General features: G+C 46.8%; 3 protein-coding genes across 9 annotated transcripts in view; all 3 read left to right on the top strand.

Annotated features, from left to right (window-relative positions):
* Positions 1-21,486, top strand: part of Arhgap30 (Rho GTPase activating protein 30) — a 34,817-nt gene extending 13,331 nt beyond the window's left edge. The window contains exons 4-13 of one of the 2 annotated variants that reach the window (XR_007212502.1): positions 517-599; positions 751-858; positions 1,732-1,859; positions 2,588-2,762; positions 2,842-2,945; positions 3,021-3,098; positions 3,863-4,264; positions 5,233-5,498; positions 5,591-7,628; positions 21,475-21,486. Coding sequence is in view for 1 of the 2 variants with exons in the window: in XM_048356684.1 (XP_048212641.1) it covers positions 517-599; positions 751-858; positions 1,732-1,859; positions 2,588-2,762; positions 2,842-2,945; positions 3,021-3,098; positions 3,863-4,264; positions 5,233-5,498; positions 5,591-7,189 (2,943 nt within the window). In the remaining variant the exon portion in view is untranslated. Of the gene's footprint in view, positions 1-516; positions 600-750; positions 859-1,731; positions 1,860-2,587; positions 2,763-2,841; positions 2,946-3,020; positions 3,099-3,862; positions 4,265-5,232; positions 5,499-5,590; positions 7,934-21,474 lie in introns of those variants that run through there. The other variant, XM_048356684.1, reaches the window with a different exon arrangement.
* On the top strand, positions 9,225-15,655 carry Usf1 (upstream transcription factor 1). 6 transcript variants are annotated; one of them, XM_048356687.1, is made up of 11 exons: positions 9,226-9,550; positions 11,392-11,548; positions 12,278-12,327; positions 12,488-12,597; positions 12,937-13,038; positions 13,263-13,458; positions 13,681-13,768; positions 13,905-13,963; positions 14,119-14,213; positions 14,630-14,758; positions 14,923-15,655. In XM_048356687.1, the coding sequence occupies exons 2-11, from the start codon at positions 11,541-11,543 to the stop codon at positions 15,010-15,012; spliced, it is 927 nt and encodes a 308-aa protein (XP_048212644.1). In that variant the 5' UTR covers positions 9,226-9,550; positions 11,392-11,540; the 3' UTR covers positions 15,013-15,655. The 6 variants fall into 6 exon arrangements, with proteins under 6 accessions (XP_048212645.1, XP_048212644.1, XP_048212643.1 ...); XM_048356686.1 differs by having other exon boundaries at positions 9,233-9,632; positions 12,482-12,597; XM_048356685.1 differs by having other exon boundaries at positions 9,234-9,550; positions 12,482-12,597.
* On the top strand, positions 15,784-17,280 carry Tstd1 (thiosulfate sulfurtransferase like domain containing 1). The gene is made up of 4 exons (XM_048356692.1): positions 15,784-16,021; positions 16,222-16,344; positions 16,838-17,000; positions 17,093-17,280. Exons 1-4 carry the CDS (start codon positions 15,946-15,948, stop codon positions 17,142-17,144), a joined length of 414 nt encoding a protein of 137 aa, XP_048212649.1. The 5' UTR covers positions 15,784-15,945; the 3' UTR covers positions 17,145-17,280.
* Positions 21,487-27,786: the final 6,300 nt, after the last annotated feature.

Raw genomic sequence — 27,786 nt, forward strand, 5'->3', positions numbered from 1 at the left:
CCAAGTGAGGGCACTGAGGCAGGGAGCGACATTAAATCCCCCAAAGTCATAAAACTAGTAAGTGGTATAACCAAGATTCAGCTGCTATCTTTTGGGGCTTCAAATTTTAAACTCCTCCCCCCCCCCCGCCCCCGTCCTCTTCCTTCTCCTCCCCTCTCTCTCTCTTTTGGCCAGTTCTAAGGATTGAACTCAGGGCTTTGCACATACTAGGCAAGCACTTACAACTAAGCTACATGCCCCAGGACCCCCTTTTAAAATGAATTAATTTATTTATATTAAGAGAGTTTTTTTTTTTATATGAAGCCCTGAATTCAAATCCTTCTGGCTCCGTCTCCTTGGAGTACAAACCTGTGCTAAGGCATGAGCTCTCTCTTTTCTATGCCCTGAAGATCCAGGTGGAGGCAGTGTGGAGTACAGCAAAGATGATTCCTAAGGGTTTATTGAGCTTGGGGTTCTGAGGAGGAGGGGTGTGGAGTGGAGTTCCATTATTGACTCTGTGCCCCTGACTGCAATCAGGAGTCTGTGGCAGTGCAATTAGAACCTGAACGCTTGGTCAAGATCCTTGAGGTGCTTCGAGAACTCCCTGCTCCAAACTACAGGTAAGTAGAGCTCTTCCTATTTTCCCATCCCATCCCAGCCTATTAGCCAATCTCTGTACTAGAGCCTTGCTCATCTCCCTGCCAGCCACCAGGTCCCAGTCTGACTCCAGCCCCAGGTATTCCCTGTGCATTCCCGTCCTTCTTTCTACAGAACTCTGGAGTTCCTCATGAGACACTTGGTGTACATGGCCTCATTCAGTGCCCAGACCAACATGCATGCCCGCAACTTGGCCATCGTATGGGCCCCCAACCTGCTGAGGTGGGTGTGTGTATGAGGAGTGGGCAGGAAGGCTGGGAAAGATTAGCCTAATCTCACTGTAGCAAGATGTAGCAGGATGGGTGTGGCTGTGTGGCTACACTGGAGAGGGGTGTAGGGAAGTCTTGTGAAACTCACTGAGTAAAGGAGGTTCCGAATTCCCATTGAGTGGGATGGGGATCACACATTTGAGCCTTCTCTGAGATAAGTCCCTGAGGACAAGGCCTTTGTGTTTTTCTACATTGTAGCTGAGCTTAGGGGTCAGACATGATAGGTCCTTGCCAAATATTTGTTGAGCAAATAAATGTCTTATAATCTAGTGGAGAACCTAGCTGTGTGTCACACATGTACAAAACACTATGAAGTAAACCATTCTCATAGCCTGCCCTGTATCTCAGTAAAAGGAAGTATACAAAGAAAGCAGAGATTATTCCTAAGGACTATGTCTGAGATGGCTTCCTAGAAGAAGAGGCCTTTTTCTTTTTTGTACTGCTGCTGGGGCTTGAACTTGGGGCCTAGGCTCTGTACCTTAGCTTTTTTTGGCTCAAGGATGGCACATTGCAACTTAAGTCACATTTCTACTTCCAGTTTTTTTTTTTTTCTGGTTAACTGGAGATAAGAGTCTCATGAGGTTTTCTGCCTTGGATGGCTTTGAACCATGATCCTCAGATGTCAGCCCCCTGACTAACTAGGATTACAGACATGAGGCATTGGTGCTCAGCAGGACATGGCTTTTGAAACTTCAATCACACCCACAACTTAAGATGTGGAGATGGAGTTAAAGACCAGCAAGTGGGAGAATGGAACTATTGTAGGAATAGTTTAGATTGAAAAGTGTGGTGGGACTTGGGGGAGAATAACTCTTCAACTCCACAGGTCTAAAGACATCGAGGCTTCAGGCTTCAATGGGACAGCAGCCTTCATGGAGGTGCGTGTGCAGTCCATTGTCGTCGAGTTCATCCTCACCCATGTGGACCAGCTCTTTGGAGGTGCTGCCCTCTCTGGTCAGTGTCCTGCCTACCCACAAATCACCACTCTGGGGTATCATGTCAGAATTAAAGAGAGCCTCAAAGATCAACTACTTTGGCTTTCCAAGTTTTCTGATGGGTAAATAGTCCCATAGAGAGCTATTGGTAATGATCATGTAGAAAAGGCTCTGGAAAGTCAGGTGCTGGTATCTCACACCTGTAATCCTAGCTACTCAGAGGCTGAGATCTAAATATTGAGGTTGGAAGCTAGCAGGAAGGTCCATAAGACTCTTATCTCCAATTAACCAGCAGGAAACCAGAAGTGGTGCTGTGGCTCAAAGTGGCAGAGTGCTATCCTTGAGCAAAAAAGCTCAGGGACAGCACATAGGCCCTGAGTTCAAGCCCCATGACCAACCAAAAAAAAAAAAAGTTATGGGGGCTCTGGAAAGATAATAATGCAGCCAGAACTTGAGTGCAGGCTTCTTCTGCTGTCAGTCCAGGGCACAGCTTGACTTCTGAATCATAACCCAGCTCCCAAGGCTCATACGCATCCCCAGACCACCAGGCCAAAGTCCTGGAATATCCTGGTCCTCTTTGTTCATGAGAACACCTCTTGAGGAACTGGACAAGGAGAGACTATCTCCAGGCACTTCTGAATATATACCAGGTATACAAACTACTATGCTTGGTAACTGGTGAGAAAAGATGAAGGGTTTGGTACCTGATGTCCTCTCTTAGCTAGTCAGTTCATTTTCTGTTTCTAGGTGATGGAGAGGTGGAGATCGGATGGCAGTGTCTTCCAGGAGCCCGAGTGTCAGGCAGCCCTGAGGATCTCATGCCCAGGTCTCTACCCTACCCCCTGCCTAGTGTTCTGCAGGCTGGTGATGGGCCCCCACAGATACGGCCATACCATACTATCATCGAGATTGCAGAACACAAGTAAGATCTCTTCTAGGGTCTTCTATTTCTGTGCTGACCACCAGGTTCTCATTATCAATTATTTCTCCATCATTTGCAGGAGGAAGGGATCTTTGAAGGTCAGAAAGTGGAGATCTATCTTCAATCTGGGTCGCTCTGGCCATGAAACAAAGCGTAAACTTCCACGGGGGGCTGAAGACAGGGGTAAGTCTTGAGACATGGGGGAATTCTGCCAAAGAGGTGCAAGACCCTGGTTCTACACACATGCCTGTCTTACAGAGGACAAATCCACTAAAGGGACTCTGCGGCCAGCCAAGAGTATGGACTCATTGAGTGCTGCAGCTGGAGCCAATGATGGTAAGTATAGGCGTGTGCTCCTGGGGGTGTATTCCCATATGTGCTGTGAAAGCAACAGCATAGGCTTGTGTATGTCAATAACTAGTGTGTGTGTGTGTGTGTGTGTGTGTGTGGTCAGTTATTTCAAAAATATTTAAGTATGGGCCAGGAGTTTGGCTAGTGGTGCTTAGCATGCATGAAGCCCTGGGTTCAATTCCTTGGTACCCTATACAAAGGAAAAACCAGAAGTGGTGCTGTGGCTCAAGTGGTAGAATGGTAGCCTTGAGCAATAAGAGCTCAAGGATAGTGTCCAGGCCCTGAGTTCAAGCCCCAGGATTTTCAATAAAATAAAAAATATATTTAAGGAATACCCATTATATGTCAGCCACATTAATAGATGCCAAGTTTACAGTGATGGATCTATTGTGTATTCTATAGATATGTTCATGGGTGTTTACTTATTTATTTATTTTATGTTCTTTAATGTTCATGAGTGTATATGAAGAGACTGTGTGGGCTGTGTATATATATGGTAGTGATGACAACTGATCATATCTGCAGGGAGAAAGGGGGTTCCCTAAGTATGCATAATGGGGTGAACTTTGATCTGTTAGCTGGGTTAGAGGATTTGAGTAGTAGCCAAGAGAAATTGGCTTGGTGTCTTCCAGATTGTCTGTCTCTGAGGCCCAAGAAATCAGAAAGCATTCCATAGAGGCTCCCTGAGGAGTCTAGGCCCCTTGCACCTGAGGCTATTGACTACCTGGCTTTCTTCCTCTCTTCCACAGGGCCAGAGGGACTGGTGGGCTCCAGTTGTTCCCAGCCTGACTCACTGCTATCTGAGAGCTTGGAAAATGATTCTATGGAGGCAGCTGAGGGTGAACAGGAATCTGAAGTAGAAGCACTGGGTGGCAAGAACTCTGAACCAGGCACACCACAGGCTGGGCGATCAGCCATCCGGGCTGGAGGCAGCAGCCGTGCAGAGCGCTGTGTTGGTGTCCACATCTCAGAACCTTACAATATCAACCTCCCATCGCACATCACCTCTATCCTCAGCATGCCTCCAAACATCATCTCTAATGTCTCCTTGGCCAGGCTCACTCGTGGCCTTGAATGCCCAGCCCTACAGCCCCGACCAAGCCCTGCCTCTGGTCCTGGCCCTGGTCCTGGCCTTGGTCCTGGCCCCCCAGGTGAGGACTCAGGAATTATCCAGAACTAGAAAGGGAGCTAGAATTTTAGGTTGAAGTTATGATGCTGAGGTACAGCCTGGGAGGGTCATAGGCTTCAGTCATTAGGATTTGGGGGGTGGGGAGGATCTGGGATTCAGCTTCTTCCCTGGACTTAGGGTTGCTGAATCTAGTAATCTTTTCAGGTTGTGTGAAGCCCACAGACAGAAGGCTCTCTAACAGCCTTCATCTCACTGATGTCCCCAAGCATAGGGGTCTGTGTCAGATGTAGCTAGCAGGGACTCAATCAGGACAGTTTGGGATTATCTGATAAATGATGGCAATAATTGTTGTAACATTAATACTAACAACTAAAACTTACTGAAGGCTTACTGTGTGCCAAGGGAACACATTTTCTCATAATCTTATGGCATAGGTACTGTTGTGATACTTAGCGGTGGAGTCTAAGACTAGGTTAAGTAATTTGCTATCAATTTAGGTAGAAATAGGTAGAGCTTGGACCTGATCTTTTCCTCTGATTCCTGTTCCCAAAGTATTATTAACAAGAAGTCCTGAGGAAACATATGATAGAGGATAACAACATGGGCTATGGAGTTAACTAGACTTGGGTTCAAATTTTGGTTGGGACAACTATTAACAGGATGACTCTAGATAAATTGCTTAATCTTTATGACCCTCAATTACATTCGATGTAAAATGAGGCCAATACCTGATACAACATTATATTTTGTAGGGAAAGTAAGAAAATCCATTGGAAAATGTAGAGTACAGTGATTGGCACTTAGCCAATACTCAATATATGTAGCTATAAGCCAGTAGATAGGGATATTGGTTTGAGAAAATGAGCCCTGTGGATTATCTATGTTGAGAATATTGGGCCATTATCATATCAATGCTAGGAAGAGCTGCATAGGAAGACAGCAGGGCTGGCTTTGACTTTTGTATTTCCAGGACTACTTCTCTCTCAACAGATCAGAAATCAGAGGCAAGACCAGCTCCAGGTCCTCTGGCTGACCCAGGCACAGTGGACATGACTCCTGCCTTGGAGGACTCCTTGTCCCAGGAGGTGCAGGATTCCTTCTCCTTCCTAGAGGACTTGAGCATCTCAGAGCCTGAGTGGGTGGGGGCAGAGGATGGGATGATGGCCAAAGGAGAAGCAGCAGGAGCATCCTTCTCTCCTGGAGAGGAAGACTCTGGGATGGGCTACCTGGAGGAGCTCCTGGGAGTTGGGTCTCAGGTAAGAAGGTGCTATGCTGGGTTTGAGGGTGATATGGAATCCAAAAGGTAGGCATGGCTACCTGGTCCTGAGCCACAATGCTGTATTCACAGGTGGAGGAGTTCTCTGTGGAGCCACCCTTGGATGACCTGTCTCTGGATGATGCACCATATGTCCTAGCTCCCAGCTGCTGTTCCGTGGACTCTGTTGGCCCTAGGCCTGATGTAGAGGAGGAAAATGGGGAGGAAGTCTTCTTGAGTGCCTATGATGATCTAAGTCCCCTTCTGGAGCCCAAACCTCCAACTCAGGAGAGTACAGGGAGTCTGGAGGAAGAGGCAGCAGGTTGTGGAAGACAAGCTCCAGGACAATCTGAAGAAGAATGGGCATCCTGGGAGGGTGGGGAGGATAAGGAGGCTGAGCCTGGAAGTGGATTGCACAACAGGAAAAAGACTGAGGGAATTCCAGAGACTGAGATGGAAGATGTAGAGACTGATGAAGGAGAGGAGGCTGGAGGAAGCCAAGAGATGATGGTCAGTTTAGATGAAGAGAGTAAGGAAGAGATAGAGGTCACAGAAGAGAAGCCTAAAGATCAGGAAGTTGAAAGTATAGAGACAGCTAAGGGTGTAGAAGAGCCAAGAAGAGAACAGAATACAGACAAGGAGAAGGAAAGGGACAGTGAGAGAGAAGATAAGCAAGGAGGACAGGAAGTTCCAGTGGAAACTGGAAGGGACCCAGAGTATGGGGTCCAGAAATATCTGGTTGCTGAAGAGAATTGGGAAGTTATTGACAAACAAGAGGCAGAGGGAGGCAGGAAGGATGAGATCCAAGGACACAAGGAGAATGGGAACGACAAGGCAAGCAATGACCAAGGACATGATGAAGACAACAGAAGCCCAGAAGAAGCAGCTGAAAGAGAAGGGGAGGTCAGTCAGAAAAGAGAAAGTAGAGATGGGTCTGAAGGAGATCAAAGGGCTGGAGAGAACAATTTAAGAGAGAGAGCCCTCTCTGAAGAGCCAGGTGTAGAGTCCTTGGAGGTTGATGGTGCCAAAGAGGTCAACACACATTCTTCTGAGATGGAACAGGCAGTTCTACAGCCAGAGGAGATGGAGCATGAAGGACAACCCATTCCTCAATGCTGTGATCTGATTCCCTGTCCCTTTAGCTTAGCTGGTGGTGTGGGCATGCGCCTGGCTTCTACTTTGGTTCAGGTCCAGCAGGTCCGCTCCGTGCCTGTAGTGCCCCCTAAGCCTCAGTTTGCCAAGATGCCCAGTGCAATGAGTAGTAAGATCCATGTGGCACCTGCAAACCCATGTCCAAGGCCTGGCCGGCTTGATGGAACTCTTGGGGAAAGAGCTCGGGGTTCCCGGGCTTGGAGGAATGGAGGCAGTCTTTCCTTTGATGCTGCTGTGGCACTGGCCCGAGACCGCCAGAAGACTGAAGCTCAGGGAGTTCGGAGGACCCAGACCTGTACTGGGGGTGGGAACTATAACCTCATCCCCAGAACGGCGCCCTGTAGCCTGATCCCTGCCCATTCTCCTCTGCCTCTTAGCGGTCTGGAACTACCACCTGAAGGCACAGAAGAGTCTGGATCCCGGAGTAGGCTTAGTTTACCCCCTAGAGAACCCCAGCCCCCTGTCTCCCTTTTGTCCCCCCAGCGCCGATCATATGCATTTGAAACACAGGCTAATGTGGGGAAAGGTGAGGAACTGTGATTAAGATCAAAGTACTGGGCAAAGGGTACCAGTAAGTTATGGTAGATCTCTGGGGTCCCACACTAGCTGTCTCTTCTGCAACCTGAGCAATTGCAGCAAACCCCTGCTCCCTAAGTTACTTCCTTTTTTTGACTATAGGAGTCACTGCCTGGGTGGGTCCATCTGAGCTTGTCTCAGACAGAAGCACTTATCTCATACAGGAGATTCCCAAGAAAGCCAATGAGCTCTTATGCCCATAAATTGTGGTCAAAGGGACATAGGGTAGGCAGAAAACTTAGGAGGTTTCTCAGAATGAATAATGGATGGGGAATTCCAATCAAGTGCCTGCCCTCTTCTGAGGCCCTCTCTTCATAGGAGCCCATGATAGAAGTGGGAAACACAGGACCATAACAGAGCCTTGCATTACATGAATACTTACAGAAGTTTACATCCTTGTTCTGTTTAGACCCCTGCAAACCTCCTGACCATCTTAGCTCTAGATTAGGAGAAACACATAGCTCATGACAGCCCTGGGTGTTTGTTGAAGAGGCTAGTCCCACCCTTTGCCTCCAAGCACCTTGCAAAAGAGGTTCTTATATAAATCTTGGCCTTTCCTTTTTCCTTTGGAATAACTTGGTTTCATTTTAGAAAAGGTAATGACCTCACTCAGGTAGAGGCACTGCTTAGCCATACAAGCTGGGATCATATGTCTCACCCTAGTAAAAGTGGTTGTGTCAGAATAAAAGTTGTATTTTTACATTTAAATAGTGTGGGGACTTATTATTAACATCTTGAGTGATAATGTTCTGTTTTTGTTTTTTCTATCTCCTTGTTTGGGTGCTCTTCCTCAGCTGTTGTCATGGCGACCTGTGGGTAGAAACTAGAGCTGGGTTCATGGTGGTTAGGAAATGGGGAAGAGAAACATATTTACATAATGCTCATTTGTGTTAGGAACTGGGTTAGGCTTCCAAGTGCATAAAAATTGCACTTGGTATTATTTAACCTCCATACAAATTTGAGGTGCCAGACTTTGAAGTCAGGCCCCACCACGTGAACCCCATTTTAGAATCGAACCCTGAGCCAATCAGATTTGTACCTGTGTTCTAATCTTGCTTGCACAGCTGATTGTTGTAACCTTGTTCTTTGCCTTTATAAGCCCTGTGTAATCACAGCTCGGGGCTCCCTCCTAACCTCCGCTGTGTCGGTGGGTAGGACGAGGCCCGAGTTGGCAGCTCGTTAAATAAAGCCTTGCCTTGCTTTTGCATTTCGGAGTGTCTAAATCTCGGTGGTCTTCTTGGGGGTGGTCTTGCGACTTGGCACAACAAATTCAGTAGAGTTGGTAATATCTCCCTTTCACAGATGAGAAAACAAAGGCTCAATTAAGTAAAAATGCTTGCCAAAAAATGTGCAAATGTGGGCTGGGGATATAGCCTAGTGGCAAGACTGCCTGCCTCGGATACACGAGGCCCTAGGTTCGATTCCCCAGCACCACATATACAGAAAACGGCCAGAAGCGGCGCTGTGGCTCAAGTGGCAGAGTGCCAGCCTTGAGCGGGAAGAAGCCAGGGACAGTGCTCAGGCCCTGAGTCCAAGGCCCAGGACTGGCCAAAAAAAAATGCAAATGTGTGGCAATGTTCACAATGAATCCCCCCCTTGTAAACTAATGTATGCTAATTTAAAAGAAAGAAGAGAAGTAGGTTTGAAAGCAGGGTTTGAATGGCCCTGGAGTCTGAATACTTAAAATTCGATATGACTCCAAACCCATTAAGAGTAGATCCTATATGAAAAGAATGTGAATCCAGATCCTTCAAAAAATGTGAGCCTAGGAAAAAAGACTGGAAGCTCAAGGGTCTTTGGATGAGTAACTGCTGATGCTAGTAACAAAGAAACATGTTTAGATCTACTCGTGCTATAATGTATCTTCATCTTCACATTGAAACCTTTCAAAATGATGCCCTGATCCAAGATGGCTTCCAAGTATCCCTTCTTAAAGATGGCGTCCCCGTCCCCCGTGCCTCCCTTGATCTCGAAGTTGGCTTTTCTTACTCCCTTTTTCTATAACCATAAAAGGACTGTCCTAACACAAGATGGAAGAAAAAGTCTGTCTTTTTTCCCCCTTCTTGTTCTAGCTGAAACTTGAGTAATAACCTCCAGGTTAGTGTTTGTAACCTAGTAGTCTTTCAGCCGGGATCAAGAAGGAGCGAGCGGAAGTGGGGCAGCTCAGAGATCAGGAGTAGGCGGGTCTAGTCGAGAGGCACTTCCGCCCCTCACCAACATGGCCTCCGTTCGCGAGTGCGCATGAGCAGCTGTCTATGGCGATTCTCCGGTCCGGAGAGGGAGAACGCAGTCAGGGCAAATCTGTAGCTGAAGCGGCCTTGACGGGTGAGTGTCGGGCCCGACAGGAGTCTGGACACGCTGAGAACCACCGAGGCGGAGCCGTCTGGGTTTTGTCCCAGCTTTTCAGGTTAGGGAATTCCTGGGGGTGGCGGGGAGGAAGCCTTTGTTTTGGGGATGGGGGAGTGCCTGGCCCGCTTTGTGGGCCGACCTCGCTCCGGGAGCCGGGGCGCTTCCCCCGCCGCCCTCCCGCCCTGCGCCGCGCCGGGCCGCAGCCCCGGGCCCCTCAGCCTCGGACGTCCGTCCACTCCTGCCTCCTCAGCGGAGCAGCTGGGGCGCGGGGCAGGCGCGGCGGGGCCGCCGGGGTCACGGGGCGGGCTCCCCAGCTCGTGCGGCCGGTCGGGGGGCTCTCCGCTCCGGGAGGACTTACTGGTCAGTGGGCCTGCCCGGGAGACGCCTCATGCTCAGGCCAGGGCCGGGCGCCCCGGATTCTTTCACACTTGATTTCCATCTCCCCTTTGTGTCCAGACTTAGCCAGGGCACTTGCTGGGCTCGCTGTCCTTGCTTGAGCGTGCAAAACACAACATCCCCTCCCGGTTTCTATGTCACATTCTTCGTGCTCAGGAAATGCTTCCGGATAGCCAGCTAAGGTTTAAGTAAGTCGTCTGGCCCCAGTGCTGGGGGGCCTCGGAGGCTGCGTCCGGCTGACAGCTGTGGGCGGTAGAAGCTGCCTTCGGTGCCTCGTCTTTCATTACTCCCCTCCCGCCACCCCCGCCACCCCCACGCGCGGCCTCCCTCCCTCTGCTCCCCTGCATGCTGTGGGGCCAGCCTTGATGAGCACGGAGGTGGCCACCTAAGTGGTCCCCAAATATAGATACTACTTCCTCTTAGGGGCTGGGATCACCTTGCAGCGTTACTTCCCATGGGCGGTTTCACTTTTAGTTCCTTATTTATGTTGTCGTTTTCCTTGGCCACCGGCTTGGCCTAGCTTTATCTACTTCAGATTTTCCTGAGGTAAGAACGGTTTGGAGAACCTTATGTAGAAAAGACCTCACAAAAAAAGATTATTCCTTCCGGGTTGGGATAATTTTACTGCGTTGTAGTGCTTGTTTAGAAGGCGTTCGTCCGCCTAGCCCTTTCTTTTCTTTTTTCTTCCTTTCCTGTATACGGTCAGGGACCTGAGGCAGGTATCTTGTACATGGATTTCTCTCCCATTGTCTTTTCTACTTCTGTACCATGAGCTTAGAGTTTTTTCCCTTCCTCCTGAGGCTCAGTCACAGTTGTCATGGCAACATTTTTAGCAACTATATTGCTCTACAGGAAAGCTAGATGAATTAAAATAAAGAGGGCCAGAATATGTTTTGCAGAGGTTTTAGTGTCTTTAACATGTGATGTTATAACAAATCCTATATATCCCAAACAAGAGCCCTGTCAGTAGTATAAGGCACAGAGGCTAAAGTCTAGGTTTTGTGATTAGGGATAGTTTCTGCGTGGCAATGAACTTCCAAGTTCTCCTTTCCTAGATTGGAGACCAGAGATTGCTTGCTGTACTGTATCTGAGAAGATGGAAGAAAAATCAGTGTTCACGACCCTGAGTTTTTTTATACTCGTGGTCAAACATGGTTCCTTCCTAATCCCCATGAAGTTGCTGTTATGACAGATCATTATAATTTTACTAATAATTCATAGTAGCCATAATAATCCATCAAAAATATGTTGTTTCTTAGTATAGTTATTCCCTGTTCACCAGGATTTGGAGTGATAATAGAGGACAAAGAACTATTTGTAGAGTTGCTTTAGGCCTATCCTGCAGTATCGGAACAAGAGGAGACAATTGTCCCGTTTAGATGATTGTATTCTTTTCTTGGCTCTGTCTTCATGGAGTCTAGGTTCTAGAACCAGGGAAACCATTCAGTTCCCTAGACCTGCTGCAAAAGCTGAGATTTCTACAAGAACTTAGCAACCAGGACTGTGAGACAGGAGATACGAAGACCTCCGTAGAAGGACTACTTCCTTGGATGTGCCCCCTCTCAGAGAGATGAAGGGGTAAGTGATAGAGCTTAGAGTGTAGCATGGGAAAGGGGTGGCCTGGGCGAATGCAAAGTAGCTAGGAGTACTAGCTCTGGAGCCAAGTAGACTGGATCAGGTCCCAGCTCCATCACTTAACAGCTGTGTGATTTGTCTTCCTCATGTATAAAATGGGGGAAATATTAGTTATTAGTATTAAAGTAGTGCATGTTAAGTACTTATGGCTTAGTGCCTATGTATGTGGTAAACACTCAGTGAATACTAGTTGTATTTTAACCTAACCCAAAATCTGTTTGGGAGCCATATGTTACTGGACCAGTGATTTCTAAGTCACATCTTTTTTCTTTTTTTAATTTAATATTTTAATTAGGGGCTGGGGATATGGCCTAGTGGCAAGAGTGCTTGCCTCATATACATTAGGTCCTGGGTTCAATTCCCCAGCACCACATATACAGAAAATGGCCAGAAGTGGCACTGTGGCTCAAGTGGCAGAGTGCTAGCCTTGAGCAAAAAAAAAGAAGCCAGGGACAGTGCTCAGGCCCTGAGTCCAAGCCCCAGGACTGGCCAAAAAAAAAAAAAAAAAAATTTTTTTTTTAATTAGCTCGCAGTAGTTGAACAGAGCAGAATTTAATTGTTACATTTCTACACATGCTAACAATATGTTCCAATCAGCCCCTATCCCTCCTTTCCTCCTTCCCCCTTTATTTTATTTTATTTCATTTTATTTTATTTTTTTGTCACAAACAGGCAGCAGAAAACAGCTGAAACGGAAGAGGGGACAGTGCAGATTCAGGAAGGTGAATATTGAGCCAGGACCAAAACCAAGAGCCCGTCATGGCATCCCTCCTTGACCAGCCAATCTACTCTGCATCATGTTTCTTCTAAATGACATGCAAGGAAAAGAGAGGGGGAAAGGCAGTAAAGTCACAGGCTTTCTGTGGTTCTTTTAAGGTGCAGTGGCTACTGGGGAAGACCCAACCAGTGTAGCAATCGCTAGTATCCAGTCAGCTGCCACCTTCCCTGACCCCAACGTCAAGTACGTCTTCCGAACTGAGAATGGGGGCCAGGTAAGGGAGGGGGCCAGGTGGCTGCAGGTGTTAATCTGGGGTTGGGACTGAGGGAGGTATTTGAACATGTGTTGGGGAGACCTGGCTTGGAGCATGAGGTGAAAATGTGGACTATTGGGGTGGAGGGATATTAGGATGTTTGGAGGAGAGATTGGTGGGGTGTAATTCTGAAGCCTCAGTATGGGGAAGGAAGGGAGAATGGTTGAATCTGTGTCTCTGAAGGACTTTGGTTTGGGCACTCAATTCAAGTGAAACAATGAGTGTCCCTAGAATTCTCAGCATTTATTCTTTTCTTCTATCTTTCCCTGCCCACCCTGCCCCTTTCCTGTCTGCTTCTAGGTGATGTACAGGGTGATCCAGGTGTCTGAGGGGCAGCTGGATGGCCAGACTGAGGGCACTGGTGCCATCAGTGGCTACCCTGCCACTCAATCCATGACCCAGGTACCAGGGCATGGGTGGGGTGGAGACTAGAGCTTTGAGCGAGAGGAAGAAGGGAACCAATAGGATGGGGGTAAAACTAGAAGTGGTGAGGCCTCTTGGGCTGCCTTGACCAAAGGCACTAAGCTTTCTCTTTCTGAAAGTTTTTCTTTTCCTCCTCTGTCTGGAAGGTTCTCCTGCAGAGTGAAACCAAGGAAAGAAGTGTCTGTTTTTTTTCCCCTTCCCAGGCGGTGATCCAGGGTGCATTTACCAGTGATGATGCAGTTGACACTGAGGGCTCAGCTGCTGAGACGCACTACACTTACTTCCCCAGCACGGCAGTGGGAGATGGGGCAGGGGGCGCCACATCTGGGAGTACAGCTGCTGTTGTTACTACCCAGGGCTCAGAGGCCCTCCTGGGGCAGGCAACTCCTCCCAGCACTGGTGAGCTATTGCATGAGGATATTCCTTGGAGGGGCTGTGGGACATGGCTGAAGGCCATGACCCACATGACCCTTAGTTATGGCTAAGATCTGGGCATACAATGAGTCTGGGGCTGCCCTATTAGCAGGAGGGAGGAGCATGTTCTTTTCAGTGAAGGGTCCCAGGGACTTGGTGAGGTTCCTTGTCCCCAGTTTTGACAGAACCCACTCCACATATTCACAGGTCAGTTCTTTGTGATGATGTCACCACAAGAAGTATTGCAGGGAGGGAGCCAGCGCTCAATTGCCCCCAGGACCCACCCTTATTCCCCGTGAGTGACCCTTGCTTTTTCTCACTTACCATGAGTGATCTTAATACCTGCTAAATCTTAGGTAATTCCTCAACCCAAACTCCAGTTTTACTTTTTGAACTTTGTTCACTCTGGCTACCCTGGGCTCTGTTGTCAGGAAATCAGAAGCTCCCCGGACAACTCGGGATGAGAAACGCAGAGCTCAGCATAATGAAGGTAGGTACTATGCAGGTGTGAAGCCAAAAGCTGCCTAGTAGTTTTGGAGATAGCAATGCTGTGTGAGGGAAGAAGCATTTGTCATTGGTCAATTTACTCTGGGGCCTGTGTTTTCACTTGTTTGTCACCTTGTTTGTCCTCTACTTTGCCCACAGTGGAGCGCCGCCGCCGAGACAAAATCAACAACTGGATTGTGCAACTGTCCAAGATCATCCCAGACTGCTCTATGGAGAGCACCAAGTCTGGCCAGGTCATGGAAAGACCCTGGTAGTGGGCAGGAGGCCTGAATTTTGTCTCCTGGTATTGGTTCCAGAAATGGTAGAGAGTGGGGTCATGTGTGGTAGTCTTCATCTTTCTCTCCCCCCCTTCTCCCCCTTCCTCTCCCTCTTTCCCTCTCTCCCTCTCTTCCTCTCTCCATCCCCACCCCTCTCTCTGAGGTTATGGTACTGGGGTTTGAGCTCAAGGATTTATCTTTCAAGGCAGTTGCTCTAGCACTGAGACTCCTCTTGGCCCAGTCTTTTCATTTCTTTCTGTGGTTCCCATATTTTTGGGAGATGTTACCTCACCATCCAGAAGGGAAATGAGATCTAAAGTGTGAATGTACTTTTGGAGAGCAAGCTTGATATCTTACCACTTAGTACTTAACTATGTTGACTTTGCTTACAGAGTAAAGGTGGAATTCTGTCCAAAGCCTGTGATTATATTCAGGAACTTCGGCAGAGTAACCATCGGTTGTCTGAAGAACTGCAAGGGCTAGATCAGCTGCAGCTGGACAATGATGTCCTTCGGCAGCAGGTCAGTCTTTTAACCCAGTATAGGCCCCTTGCCCACCCTGTGTTCACTGACCCAGTTTGGGATTCTGTAGAGAGCACTTCACCCTTGCCTCCTTACTAGTAAATGTGATTAAGTTCAGCAGCTTGGCAGTACCATTCCCCTGACTACCACTTTCCTTTGTCCAGGTGGAAGATCTTAAAAACAAGAATCTGCTGCTCCGAGCTCAGTTACGGCACCATGGATTAGAGGTTGTCATCAAGAATGACAGCAACTAACTGGGGACTCAGGGGCTTTGGGCCTGAGAACTGCAGATAGCCCAGGAACAACAGCGCCCCTTTCCTTCGCTGCCTGCCTCTGGCATAGGACTGGGGGAGTCAGAAGGCATGTGTTTGAACCAAGGCCCTGTGGTGTGGCAGCCTGCCAGTGGTGTGACACAGTGTGGACATGCACCTCCAGCCTTGCCTGTGCCACCATGCAGTCCCTGGGCTCTGGGTTCCTCCTGCACAACACACAGGCTTGTCTCCATGATGGATACTGGACACACTGAAGTGGGGGCCTGCCCTGTGCTCTTGTAGTGTGCCCAACAGAGAGGTCTGTGGACAGGTGACATTCTGGCTTGCCCCAGGACTCTGGCGCTTCCATTGATTCTTCCTTTCGCTGGGGCTTGAGGTTCAGATTGCATCGGAGGGCTGTGGGGAGCAGACTTAATCAAGAAGTAGGGGAAGGATGCTTAACAGTGGCTGCTGTTCTGTGAAGAGTTGGGCTAGCAAACAGCTGTGGCCTATGCAGAAGTCTCTGAAGCCAGGGAGAACAACAGGCAGGGGCCCACTTGGGGCCTTTCCCCGATGGGGGTGGCTCTTTCTTCTTTCTTCCTTTTTTTTTTTTTTTTTTTTTTTTAAGTAAAATTGTTCCAAGCCATGGTTGTCTTAGTCTTTCTTCCTTTTGTGTGCCGGCTTGAAAGTGAGAAAGCCCTTTTACTCTTTGACCAATAAGGCTATCTTAAGGGTGGGGTACTGCTCCTATACTCATTACCCTGAGTCTCCGCACCTGTGCGTCGTTTCTGGCCCACATTGGACAGTCTTAGGCAATTCTAAGGTTTTATTCTGTGGGTTGGTGTTAGAAACATAATCAACAGGTGCGGTGGGGCAGTGGGGGAGGCGGTGCCTTTGCTTCCGGTTCCGGTCTGAGGCTTAGAGAGGGAAAGGGAGATGTTGCGGGCACTGAGCATGCGGGTTGGCTCCGCATTCCTGGGACTCAGAATTGCTGTGCGCACCATGACTGGAGGTACCTGATAGAGACCTAGGACATGGTCCTGGGCTGCTTTCGGAGGGGCGTGAATGGGGTGTATGTGGAGGGAGGAGTGGAGAGGCGTGGTTGATGTTATGCCCAACACAGCTGGGACTGGAGTGCTGCCTGCTAAGGGGCATGGTGGCAGCACGTCCCCTTTCCTAGTCCCTCTCTGAAGTTCTGTGTACCCTCTTCAGTGCCCACAGTCTCGCTCCCTGAACTCCGTTTACTCCTAGCCTCGGGCCGGGCCAGGCTCATCGACGTGCGATCTCGGGAGGAGGCAGCGGCTGGGACCATCCCAGGCGCCCTCAACATCCCTGGTATGAGAGCAAGAATCCGTGTGCACTCACACACACGGCCATGATGGACCTAGCTAATGGGCCCTCCCTTAGGATGGTCTGGGGAGGGCATTGGTTACCCAGACCCCACTTTCCCTGCAGCCAGAACTCGGCTTTCCTAGAAAAGGGCTGATGACAGGCTGATCTTGGCAGCAGAACTGGCCTGTCCAGTTTGGGGAGAAGCAGGTGGTGAGGAGAGGGGCAGCCTTGCAGAAGTTTATGCTTAATCTCTGGAGCTAGATGCCCTGGTTTGTATCCCTTCCCCCTCCTCTGGACTCAGGAAGTGGCTCACATTATTTGGCTGACTTCCTGCATAAGGAGGCTGTTTGTCCTAAAGGCTGGGATGGATGTGGGAGGTAGTCACCTTATCCTTTTTGGGCCCCCCCCACCCTGGAGATTTGTTTCACAGCTCTTTTTGGCCCAACTTCGTAACCTAAAAGCCCCACAACTCACTTTCCATTTTATCTTCTCCCAGTGTCTGAGTTGGAAAGTGCTCTGCGGATGGACCCAGCTACTTTCCAGGCTTTGTACTTAGAGGAGAAGCCCAAGCTGGAAGATGAGAATCTTGTTTTCTTCTGCCAGATGGGCAAGCGGGGCTTCCAGGCCACGCAGCTGGCCCAGGGCCTTGGATACATAGGGTATGGGCAGCCTTACTAGCAGGGAAGTGAGTAGGGACTGCCTACTGGACCTATCTATTCCTCACCTCCCTCTTCCCTCTTTTTCTTCACAGAGCTCGAAACTATGTGGGGGCCTACAAAGAATGGTCTGAGAATGACAGGTAGAAGGTGATTTGCTGATTGTCCCCGACTTCCATTAGCCACCTTAACTACAGGTGGTAGGGCTGACTTGTTGGGTTGGGCAGTTCTTTATAGTGTCTTACACATAAGAGCATCAAATAAAGAGCATTTAATTAAAATATGGGAAGCTCTTCATTTGTCAGGGGGATCAAAGATGTTGCTAATGGCAATCTAAACTTCCATTCAGCCTTGGGTCATTTATCCTTCCAGCATTAATTTCTCTCCATCCCCAGTTCTAGCAATTTCCTGAGCAACCACAATTGCCTTCCAGAAAGATTTTTCTGTCCAGATACCAAGCAGAAGCACTAAATAGTTTAAAAAAAAAGCTTGGACCTGGGGGTTGTAGCATGTAGTCCCAGCTACTTGGGAGACAGACAAGGGAGTGGGGATATCTTGAGGTTTAGAACTCAGAATTGGAGGTGAGGGCTGGAGGAAGCTTTGGCATCTATAATTTTATGGGCCTGCCCAGTGGTTTTAGTATGCAGTCAGAAGCAAGAAAAAGAGGTCAGCAAACTGTTCCCAGCTGTGTCATAAACTTTATATGCTATTCATGGCTGCTTTTTTTTTTTTTTCCAGTCCTGGGGCTTGAACTCAGGGCCTGAGCACAGTCTCTGGCTTCTTTTTGCTTAAGGCCAGCACTCTGCCACTTGAGCCACAGTGGCACTTCTGGCTTTTTTCTATATATATGGTGCTGAGGAGTCGAACCCAGGGCTTCATGTATGCAAGGCAAGCACTCTACCAGTAGGCCATATCCCCAGCTCCTCATGGCTGCTTTTGTGCAGAAATGGAAGATTATTTGAGACAGGTTGTATGCCCTTGAAAGCCCAAAGTTTCTACTAAGTGGCTCATTTATTTGTTTGTTTGTTTTTGCCAGTTCTGGGCCTTGGACTCAGGGCCTGAGTACTGTCCCTGGCTTCTTTTTGCTCAAGGCTAGCACTCTACCACTTGAGCCACAGCGCGACTTCTGGCCATTTTCTATATATGTGGTGCTGAGGAATCGAACCCAGGGCTTCATGTATGCGAGGTGAGCACTCTTGCCACTGGGCCATATTCCCAGCCCCTGTTTGTTTAGTCAGTCATGGGGCTTGAACTCGGGACCTGGGCACTCACTGTCTCTGAGCTCTTCAGCTCAAGGTTAGTGCTCTACCACTTTGAGTCACAGCAGCATTTCTGGTGGTTAAATGGAGATAAGAGTCTGATGGACTGTCTCTTTACAGAAAAAGGTGGCCATTTATTTCTCTAGACTAGAGGTGGCAACATCTGGCATGAAGGCTATAGATGACTCAAGAAATCATTTGGTACTTGACTGAATAGACGTGATTCTTGTAAGCTACTTGTTGGCCACTCGTGGCTGTATGTCTATAGTAATGAATTCAATATGGCCCTTGAATAATGTTATAAATAACCAATTTTCCTTGGCAGAAAAAGGAAGGTTCCCCATCTCTATTCCAGATGACCTAAAACTCCTCACCCTTAATCTCACTTTCTGTCATTGAGTTGAAATGAAAAGGCAACTCCAGGTCTGTAGGTGAGGAGACTTAATGATGCAGAAGCCATGTGGATTGCAGGTGTGAGAACCCCTTCCTAAGGACTTTAAACAGGTCTGTGTTTTTATCAACACTTGTCTGATTCTATACCCTATTTTACAAAATTTAGTTAGGAAAAACTGGGAGAGAAGGAAGGGGTGATATTGTCCAAAAAGAAACGTACCCATTACCTGACTTATGGAAATGTAACCCCATCATATATTATATTTATAATAACAATTACAAAATTGAATGAAAGAAAAACAAGGGCTAGCCAGGCACCAGTGGCTCATACATGCAATCCTAGATACTCAGGATACAATTCTGACTTTTTAAGTGTTTCCACAAGTTCTTTTAAATATTTTCTGCATTTCGTGCTTTTTCTCTCCTTATCTCTCTGCCTTCTAGGCTGCAGACAGCCATCGTCTCAGCCGCTATATTCTAGCTCATATCTGTAAACGTGGTCCACTCACCTAGGGTCTCCAGCTTCTAGCCTCATTGGGTGTCAGTGGCTCATGTCTACAACCCTAGTTACTCAGGATGCTGAGATCTGAGGATCTCAGTTCAAGGCCATCCCAGGCAGACAAGTCTGTGAGACTCTTATCTCCAATTAACTAGCAGAAAACTGGAATTGAAGGTATGGAGGCTCAAGTAGTAGAAGCTCAAGAGGAAAAAGCTGAGTAAGGGCTGGGAATATGGCCTAGTGGCAAGAGTGCTTGCCTTGTATACATGAAGCCCTGGGTTCGATTCCTCAGCACCACATATATAGAAAACGGCCAGAAGTGGTGCTTTGGCTCAAGTGGAAGAGTGCTAGCTTTGAGCAAAAAGAGGCCAGGGACAGTACTCGGGCCCTGAGTTCAAGCCCCAGGACTGGCAAAAAAAAAAAAAGCTGAGTAAAACTGCATGGCTTTGAGTTCAAGTGCCAGTAATGGCTCAAAACACACACATACACACATACATACATGTATATATATGTATGTAAGTATGTGTGTATGTATGTAAGTTTGTTTGTTCTGGTGTTGTCTGTTTATTAACATTGTCTTTTTTCCCTTTGTTGTCCTTTTTTGTTGTTGGCTTTTTTTTTTGGTCAGTTGTAAGGCTTGAACTCAGGGTTTGGGCAATGTCCCTGAGCCTCTCTTTGTGTTCAAGGCTAGTGCTCTACCACTTGAGCCAAAGCCCCACTTCAACTCAGAGTCTTGCTATGTAGGCCAAGATCAATTCCAATGTGATCCTCCTGCCTCAGTCTATCAAGAGTGCTAGGATTACTGGTGTGTGACACCATGACCGGCTTTACTATAGTGAATTTTGAGAATGCATATTTGTTACTACTTCCTTAAACAAGACCTCAAGCAGAAACTTCAGTGATTTTTCCTTTTTTCGCTCTAATCCTCTTTCACCTTTTCTTTCTTTCTTTCTTCCTTCCATCCTTTCTTTCTGTCTTTTTTTTTTGTGTGTGTGGGGGTCTGGGTTTTACTATATAGCACAGGCTGCCTGAAGTTACCTCTTGCCTTAGCATCCTAATATTCCACCACACATAGCTTCAAAATTCTTTTCTAGTTGCTCTTTGCAGTCAATTCCACCCCTACTCCCTTTCTTTTTTTTCTTAAAAATAATTTTATTGTAATTATTAAGGTCTTGTACAGAGGGACAACCATTTTATAAGTCAGGTAATTTCTTTTTTTGGACAATTTCACCCCTTCCTTTACTTTCCCCCAGACCCCCCCCCCCCCCAATCCCTGCTCACAACCCTACTCCTTCCTGAGCAAACACTTTTTGTTTGCTTGCTTGTTTGTTTTGAGACAGTCTCACTACTAAAGGCCTCAAACTCATGATCTCCTATCAGGAGGGTTGGGATCACAGAGGTACACAACTACACCTGGCTTCTAGCACTCTGTTTTCTATCTCCTATCAACAAAAATTTGTTTTCTAGTCTTCTTTCTGGCCTGTCAACATCTCCTTTTGCTTCTTCCAGTTTTACAGAGGAGAGTTAGAGAATCCTAGAACCTGACCCACAACATAACCATGCCCTCTTATCATTGTTGACAGAACATTCTTTTTTCTCCCTCATTAACTATTTGGTTTGTAATCTCCATCGGTGGTTCCAATCCATTACCTCGCCCTTAATAGTTCTTTTTCCCTTTCCTCATAGCTAACTACTACAGCAGGCATGGCTTACTTACCTTGCCATCTTCTGCCTTACTTTCCATACCGAGTTGGTTTCCCCCCTCACTCTACTGTATTTATGGTGTTTACTATACACCCAAACATCATACCTGTTACATTTGTCTCTCCCAGTTGATTGTGACTGCCATAAAGGCAGAAACTGGCTTTTAGTTTCCCACTGCCAGTCCCTTGAACATGACTTCTCAGTAGACCTTCATTGGGCCTCACTAGCCTTCTAACCTTCAGAATCTTCCAGCCTTTCCGAAGCAATGCTGCCAGCCCAATCTTAAAATAACATTTTTATCTTATCAGTCAGAGTTGATAATTTACAATAGGTCCTTGTTGCCCAGGGGTTGAAGCCCTAGTCTCAGCCTGGCCATTTGAGCAATCTAGATTTGGTGTCAGCTACCCTCTTCGCACTCTTTCCTCCCATGCCAGCCCTCCCCAGGCTGGTTTCCTTAGTGTCTTTACTCCTTTTTGTGCAAAGCAAATCTATTCCTTTCTGATCCAAGGCCTTCACTCATCATTTCCTCTGCTTGGGAAGCTTCCAGTCCTTTATACCCTCTAAATTTCACAAGAATTGCAAGAATGTATTTGGCAGGAGAATTGCTGTTTTCTTTGAGAAGGTTTTTAGATTCAAGGAGAAGGGAGAAAAATAGCAGATAGAATTATATAACTGGATTCCATGAAGGACACAACATATACAACCTTGACTAAAGCACATGCCTCTATTGTAGAACTTATTAGACTCTATTATAATTTGCATTCCACTTTAGAATGAGAGGGCCTAGCTGGGCATGGTGGCATATACTTGCAATCCCGGAATTTAGGAGGCTGAGGCAAGAAAAAAATAGAAGAAAATGAGAATGAGTGTGTGTGTGTGTGTGTGTGTGTGCGTGCGTGCGTGTGCACATGCACGCATGCGCATGCATGTGTGTACTGGTACTCGAGCTTGAAATCTGGGCCCTTCTATGCTGTTTGGCTTTTTCTTTTTTTCTGTTTTTGTACATGTCCTGGTGCTTAATCTCAGGGCCTGGGGTGCTGTCCCTGAACTTTTGTACTCAAGGCTAGTGCTCAATCACTTGATCCACAACTCTACTTTTGGCTTTTTGCTGATTATTAGAGACAATAGTTTCCTGGACTTTTCTGCTAAAGCTGGCTTTGAACCATGATCCTTAGATCTAAGCTTCCTGAGTAGTTTAGGATTATAGGCATGAGCCATAAGCTCCCAGAAGTACCAGGGTTTGGACTCAGGGCTTTGACTGTGATAGGCTTGAGCCATATTTAAGCCTTATTTTATTGTTATATGGCAAACAATGAAACTAGACTCTGACATGTAGGAGGCAGGCAGTAGGTATAGAAGGGAGAAAATTGTAAATAATACTCCTGAACCATGTTATTGTGGAAAGAGAAAGGTAAGTCAGGGAACATGTAGCAGAGGTCACCTCTATGAGGTACTTTGTTGGGTTTTTGTTGTTGTTGTTGTTGTTTGTGGTTTTAGGGCTTGAACTCTGGGCCTGGCCACTGTCCCTGAGCTCTTCAGCTCAAGGCAAGTGCTGTAACACTTGAGCCACAGCACCACTTCCTTGCGAGGTATTTCAACTATCCCTTCTGTTTTTTTAGTTTGCTTTTAAAAATTTTGTTATTATACTGGGGCTGGGGATATGGCCTAGTGGCAAGAGAGCCTGCCTCGTATACATGAGGCCCTGGGTTCGATTCCCCAGCACCACATATATAGAAAACGGCCAGAAGTGGCGCTGTGGCTCAAGTGGCAGAGTGCTAGCCTTGAGCAAAAGGAAGCCAGGGACAGTGCTCAGGCCCTGAGTCCAAGGCCCAGGACTGGCCAAAAAAAAAAAAAAAAATTGTTATTATAGGGCTGAGAATGTAGCTTAGTGGTAGGTAGATTGCTTGCGTAGTGTGCATGAAGCCCTGGGTTCAATTCCTCAGTACCACATTAATAGATAAAGCTGGGAGTTTGCACTGTGGCTCTAATGGTAGAATGCTAGCCTTGAGGAAAATAAGCAGGCCCTGAGTTCAAGCTCCACAACTGGCACACACACACACACACACACACACACACACACACACAATGTTATTATGGAGGCGATATACTGAGGGGTTACAGTTACACAAGCCAAGTAATGAGTACATTTTTTTTTTTTTTTTTTTTTGGCCAGTCCTGGGGCTTGGACTCAGGGCTTGAGCACTGCCTTCTTTTTGCTCAAGGCTAGCACTCTGCCACTTGAGCCACAGTGCCACCTCTGGCCATTTTCTGTATATATGGTGCTGGGGAATTAAACCCAGGGCTTCATGTATATGAGGTGAGCACTCTTGCCACTAGGCCATATCCCCAGCCCTTGTTTTACTGTTTTTATATTAAGAGACTACATTATTAAATGTATACAAATTTAGAACTGTTATGCTCATTTCTGGATAGATCTCGTGTGTGTGTGTGTGTGTGTGTGTGTGTGTGTGTGTGTGTGTGTTTTCTCCTGGAGCTTGAACTTTGGACCTGGGCCCAGGCCCCTGAGTTCAAGCCCCAGGACTGGCAAAAAATAATGGTGAAGGTATTCCTTTTTTTTTTTTTTTTTGGTCTGTCATGGGGCTTGAACTCAGGGCCTGGGTGTTATCCCTGAGCTTTTTCTCTCAAGGCTAGTACTTTATCACTTTGAGCCTACTTCCAGTTTTCTGGTAGTTTATTGGAGATAAAAAGTCTCATGGAGGGGCTGGGAATATGGCCTAGTGGAAAAATGCTCGTCTCCTATACATGAAGCCCTGGGTTCGATTCCTCAGTACCACATATATAGAAAAAAGCCAGAAGTGGCACTGTGGCTCAAGTGGCAGAGTGCTAGCCTTGAGCAAAAAGAAGCCAGGGACAGTGCTCAGGCCCTGAGTTCAAGCACCAGGACTGGCAAAAAAAACAAAATAAAACAAAACAGAAGTCTCATGGACTTCCCTGCCTGGGCTGGTGTTGAACATTGATCCTCAGATCTCAACCTTGAGTATCTAGGGTTACAGGTGTGAACTACCGGTGTCTGGCTTTGGTGGAAATATTTCTAACTATGATCCAAAATTTAGAAGCCATTAAAAGAAAGGCTGATTAACATATGAAACAAACCAGGTCTTCTCTACAGTGCATGCATGCCTCTCTTTTTTACATGCCACAGGGTCAAAGGAAAAACAGCACACTGGGAAGCAATTTTCAACTCATGATACATGTCAGACTAAGTTCTTGACTATATAAAAACTTGAAAATGGATTTTAAAAAAAAGAAAAAGAAAGCTATTTTGCGATGGTTAGGTTATGATTTTGGTATCTCCCACAAGTCTCTGTCTTGGAGATTTGGTCATCAGGGTGACAGTATTGGGAGGCTGTGTGGACCTGTAAGAAGAGGTGGGGGTAGGAAAAGGATAGAAGTATGGATCAGCTGTAAAGCACCTTCCTTGCAATCTTGAGGCCCCAGATCAAACCCCAGCACTGCAGAGACAGGGAGAGAGAGAGAGAGAGAGAGAGAGAGAGAGAGAGAGAGAGAGAGAGAGAGAGAGAGAGAGAGACACAGAGACAATGTGGGAGAGAATACAGGAGAGTAATGAGTAACAAAAGGGATGTGAATATGACACTGGACATTATATACATATGTATGAAAATGCCATAATAAAATAATAAAACTCATTCTGTATAATTAATGTATGGAACCAGGTAGGAGGTCACTGGGGGCCCTCAAAGGGGATTAGGTAGTTCTCTTGTACCACTTGGTGGTTCTCAGGAATGGTTGTTATAAAAGGAGGAGGCCACCAGGCACTGGTGGCTAATGTATATAATCCTAACTACTCAAGAGACTGAGATGTGAGGATTGTGATTTGAAGCTAGCCGGGGCACAAACCATGAAACCAACTCATCTCCAATTAGCTACCAGAAAACCAGCGTGATAGCCTTGAATGGACAAGCTAAGAGCCAGTGCCCAAGCCCTGAGTTCAAGTCCCATGACCAATAAAAGAAAATAATAAAATATAAGGAAACCTATCCCTACTTAGTCTTGAGATGCATCCTGGTTGCATCTGTTCCTACCTTTGCCCACTACTATGATGTGTGAAGGCTCTCACTAGAATTGAGATGCAAGCACTATGCTTTTTGGTAGCTAAATAAATCTCTTCTGCATAACTAGTCTGTGCCAGGCATTTTATTATAAAACAAAAGCTGACTAATTTATATGTCAATAAAGATAAACAAGCAAAGCATATGAAAAGATAGTATTCAGATTATAAATTGTTCAGCCATGCTGGGTGATATATTTCTATAAGCAGGAGGATCATGAATTTGAAACCAGTCTGGGCTACAAAGTAAGTTCAATGCCAGCCTGTCCCCGAGTTCCTTTTGCTCAAGGCAAGCACTCTACCACTTGAGCCACGGCACCACTTCTGGCTTTTTCTGTTTATGTGATACTGAGGAATTGAACCCAAGGCTTCATGCATACTAGGAAGCAATCTACCACTAAGCCACCTTCACAGCCCCCACGAGACTCTTATCTTCAATTAACCACCAGATAACCAGAAGTGGCATTGTGGCTCAAAATGGTAGAGTGTTAGACTTGAGTGAAAAAGCTCGAGGACAGCACACAGGCTCTGAGTTCAAGCCCCACAGGGAAGAAAAAAAAGAATGAGGAAGCTTTATGTCCTCATGTAAGATCTTTTTTTTTTTTTTTCTGCCAGTCCTGGGGCTTGAACTCAGGGCCTGAGCACTATCTCTGGCTTCTTTTTGCTCAAGGCTAGCACTTTGCCACTTGAGCCACAGCGCCACTTCCGGCTTTTTCTATATATGTGGTGCTGAGGAATTGAACCCAGGGCTTCATGTATACGAGATGAGCATTTTACCACTAGGCCATATTCCCAGCCCCCTCATGTAAGAGCTTTAAGACATACTTTGAGTTTGTGAGGTTAAAGAAAACAGTATGCCACCTCTTCTGTAAAAGAAAGGTGTGTGTGTGTGTGCGTGTGTGTGCGCACGTGTGCGCTGGTACTGGCACTTGAACTCAGTGCCTTGTGGTCTCACTTGGCTTTTTCAGTCAAGGCTGGTGACATAGCACTTGGGCCACTTCTTGCTTTTTGCTGGTTAATTGGAGGTAAAAGTCAGGCTTTTATGCCCAGGCTGGCTTCAAGCTTGATCCTAAGATCTCAGCCTCCTGAGAAGCTAGGATTACAGACTAGGATTACACTTGGCCCTGGATATATTCTTCTTCTTCTTCTTCTTTTTGTTGGTTGTGAAACTTGAACTCAGGGCCTGGGAGCTGTGTCCCTGAGCCTCTTTGTGCTCAAGGCTAGTGCTTTACCATTTGAGCTACAGCACCACTTCTAGTTTTTGAGTGATTTATTGGAGGTAAGAGTCTCATGGGGACTTTTCTGCCCCAGCTAGCTATGAACCACGATCTTCAGATTTCAGCCTCCTGAGTAGCTAAGGATTACAGGTGTGAGCCACCAGCACCCAGCTTATTCTTGTAATTGCTTATATTAGCAAAAAGAAGCTCTGGAAGGCATAGGGAGAATGAATCAAATGGCATTCTCTTGTCTATTTCTTTAGTATTCTTGAAGTTCTCCATTGCCTGATGGTCAAACACAACTGAACTCTATCCTTGTGGTTAAACAGCTGGCATAAAATTCACATTGGTTTGATTGGTATGTCTTCAAGTTTATGTCCAAAATACATAATATACTTTCCTAGTGTTTTGCTTTTCAGCCTCTACTTCTCCCCTCTGCATCTCTAGCTTCTTGCTTTACTTCATTCTCCACTGAGAACAGAAGCAATCGCACTGGGCTGAAGATATGGCTCAAAGGCAGAGCACCTGCCTAGAAAGAACCAAGCCTGAGTTCAACCCCAGCACTGCCAAAAGTGGGTGGTGGTAGAAGGGGTGATAAAGAAAGAAAAAACTAGAAACAAGACTGAATTTCCATCATCTCCCCACAAGCAAATCTACCAACTGTACCACACTTCCCCCTTGTTAAGGTGACTGAATGTCTCTGAGTGCTCTCTCTCTCTCTCTCTCTCTCTCTCTCTCCCATTATTAAAAAAACTGGGATGTTGAATAATTCCTTCTAGAATTAGCTACATTGCAGATAAACTCTACGTTCTCAAAGGACTATAGAAGACAGGAGCCAGGTGCCTGGTGGCTCATATCTGTGGTCCTAACTACTCTGTAGGCTGAGATCTAAGGAGCACAGTTTGAAGCCAGTCTGGGCAGGAAAATTCATGACATTCTTATCACCAGTTAAAAAGAGTGAAGTGAGCTAGGTGCTGGTGGCGCATGCCTGTAATCCTAGTTACTCAGGAGGTTAAGAGCTGAGGATCTTGGTTTGAAGCCAGCTGAGGTAGAAAAGTCCCCATGAGATCCTTATCTTCAATAAACTATCAAAAAAGCCAGAAGTGGTGCTGTGGCTCAAATGGTAGAGCACTAGCTTTGAGCATGGAGAGGCTCATGGACAGCGCCCGAGCCCTGGGTTCAAGCCTCAGGACCAGCAGAAAAAAAAAGTGGCAAGTAGAATTGTGGCTGAAGTGGTAGAGCACCAGCCTTGATTGGATAAAGCCAAGGTTGAACGTGAGTTTAACCTCTAATACTGGCACGCGCGCACACGCATGTGTGCGCAGACACACACACACACACACACACTAGAGATAAAGTGTTGCTCAGATTGCTTTCCCTGGGATGCCTCCAAATCATGACCTTCAGATCTCAGCCTTTTGAGGAGCTAGGATTACTGGGTTCAATCCCCAGCCCTGGAACAACAAAGGAAAAGTTACACCCAGCTGAGAGTGATGGTGCATGTCTGTAATTCTAGCACTTGCATTTGGAAGGCTAAGCCTACCATACAGTCAAACCATATCTCAAAATAAACAAACCCAATCAACCAAAACTAAAAAAAAAAAAAAAATCTATCATAGAGTACTGA

The sequence above is a fragment of the Perognathus longimembris genome, chromosome 11, assembly GCF_023159225.1.
Source record: "Perognathus longimembris pacificus isolate PPM17 chromosome 11, ASM2315922v1, whole genome shotgun sequence".
In the NCBI taxonomy this organism is placed as follows: domain Eukaryota; kingdom Metazoa; phylum Chordata; class Mammalia; order Rodentia; family Heteromyidae; genus Perognathus; species Perognathus longimembris.

Excerpts from the sequence above, each read along its gene's own strand:
- Tstd1 (XM_048356692.1), top strand. The coding sequence starts at position 15,946 with ATGTTGCGGGCACTGAGCATGCGGGTTGGCTCCGCATTCCTGGGACTC. Across the intron at positions 16,345-16,837 it reads AGGCGCCCTCAACATCCCTG|TGTCTGAGTTGGAAAGTGCT; the intron begins GTATGAGAGCAA and ends ATCTTCTCCCAG. Across the intron at positions 17,001-17,092 it reads CAGGGCCTTGGATACATAGG|AGCTCGAAACTATGTGGGGG; the intron begins GTATGGGCAGCC and ends TTTTCTTCACAG.
- Usf1 (XM_048356686.1), top strand. Across the intron at positions 12,328-12,481 it reads GACAGTGCAGATTCAGGAAG|GTGCAGTGGCTACTGGGGAA; the intron begins GTGAATATTGAG and ends GGTTCTTTTAAG. Across the intron at positions 14,759-14,922 it reads ATGATGTCCTTCGGCAGCAG|GTGGAAGATCTTAAAAACAA; the intron begins GTCAGTCTTTTA and ends TCCTTTGTCCAG.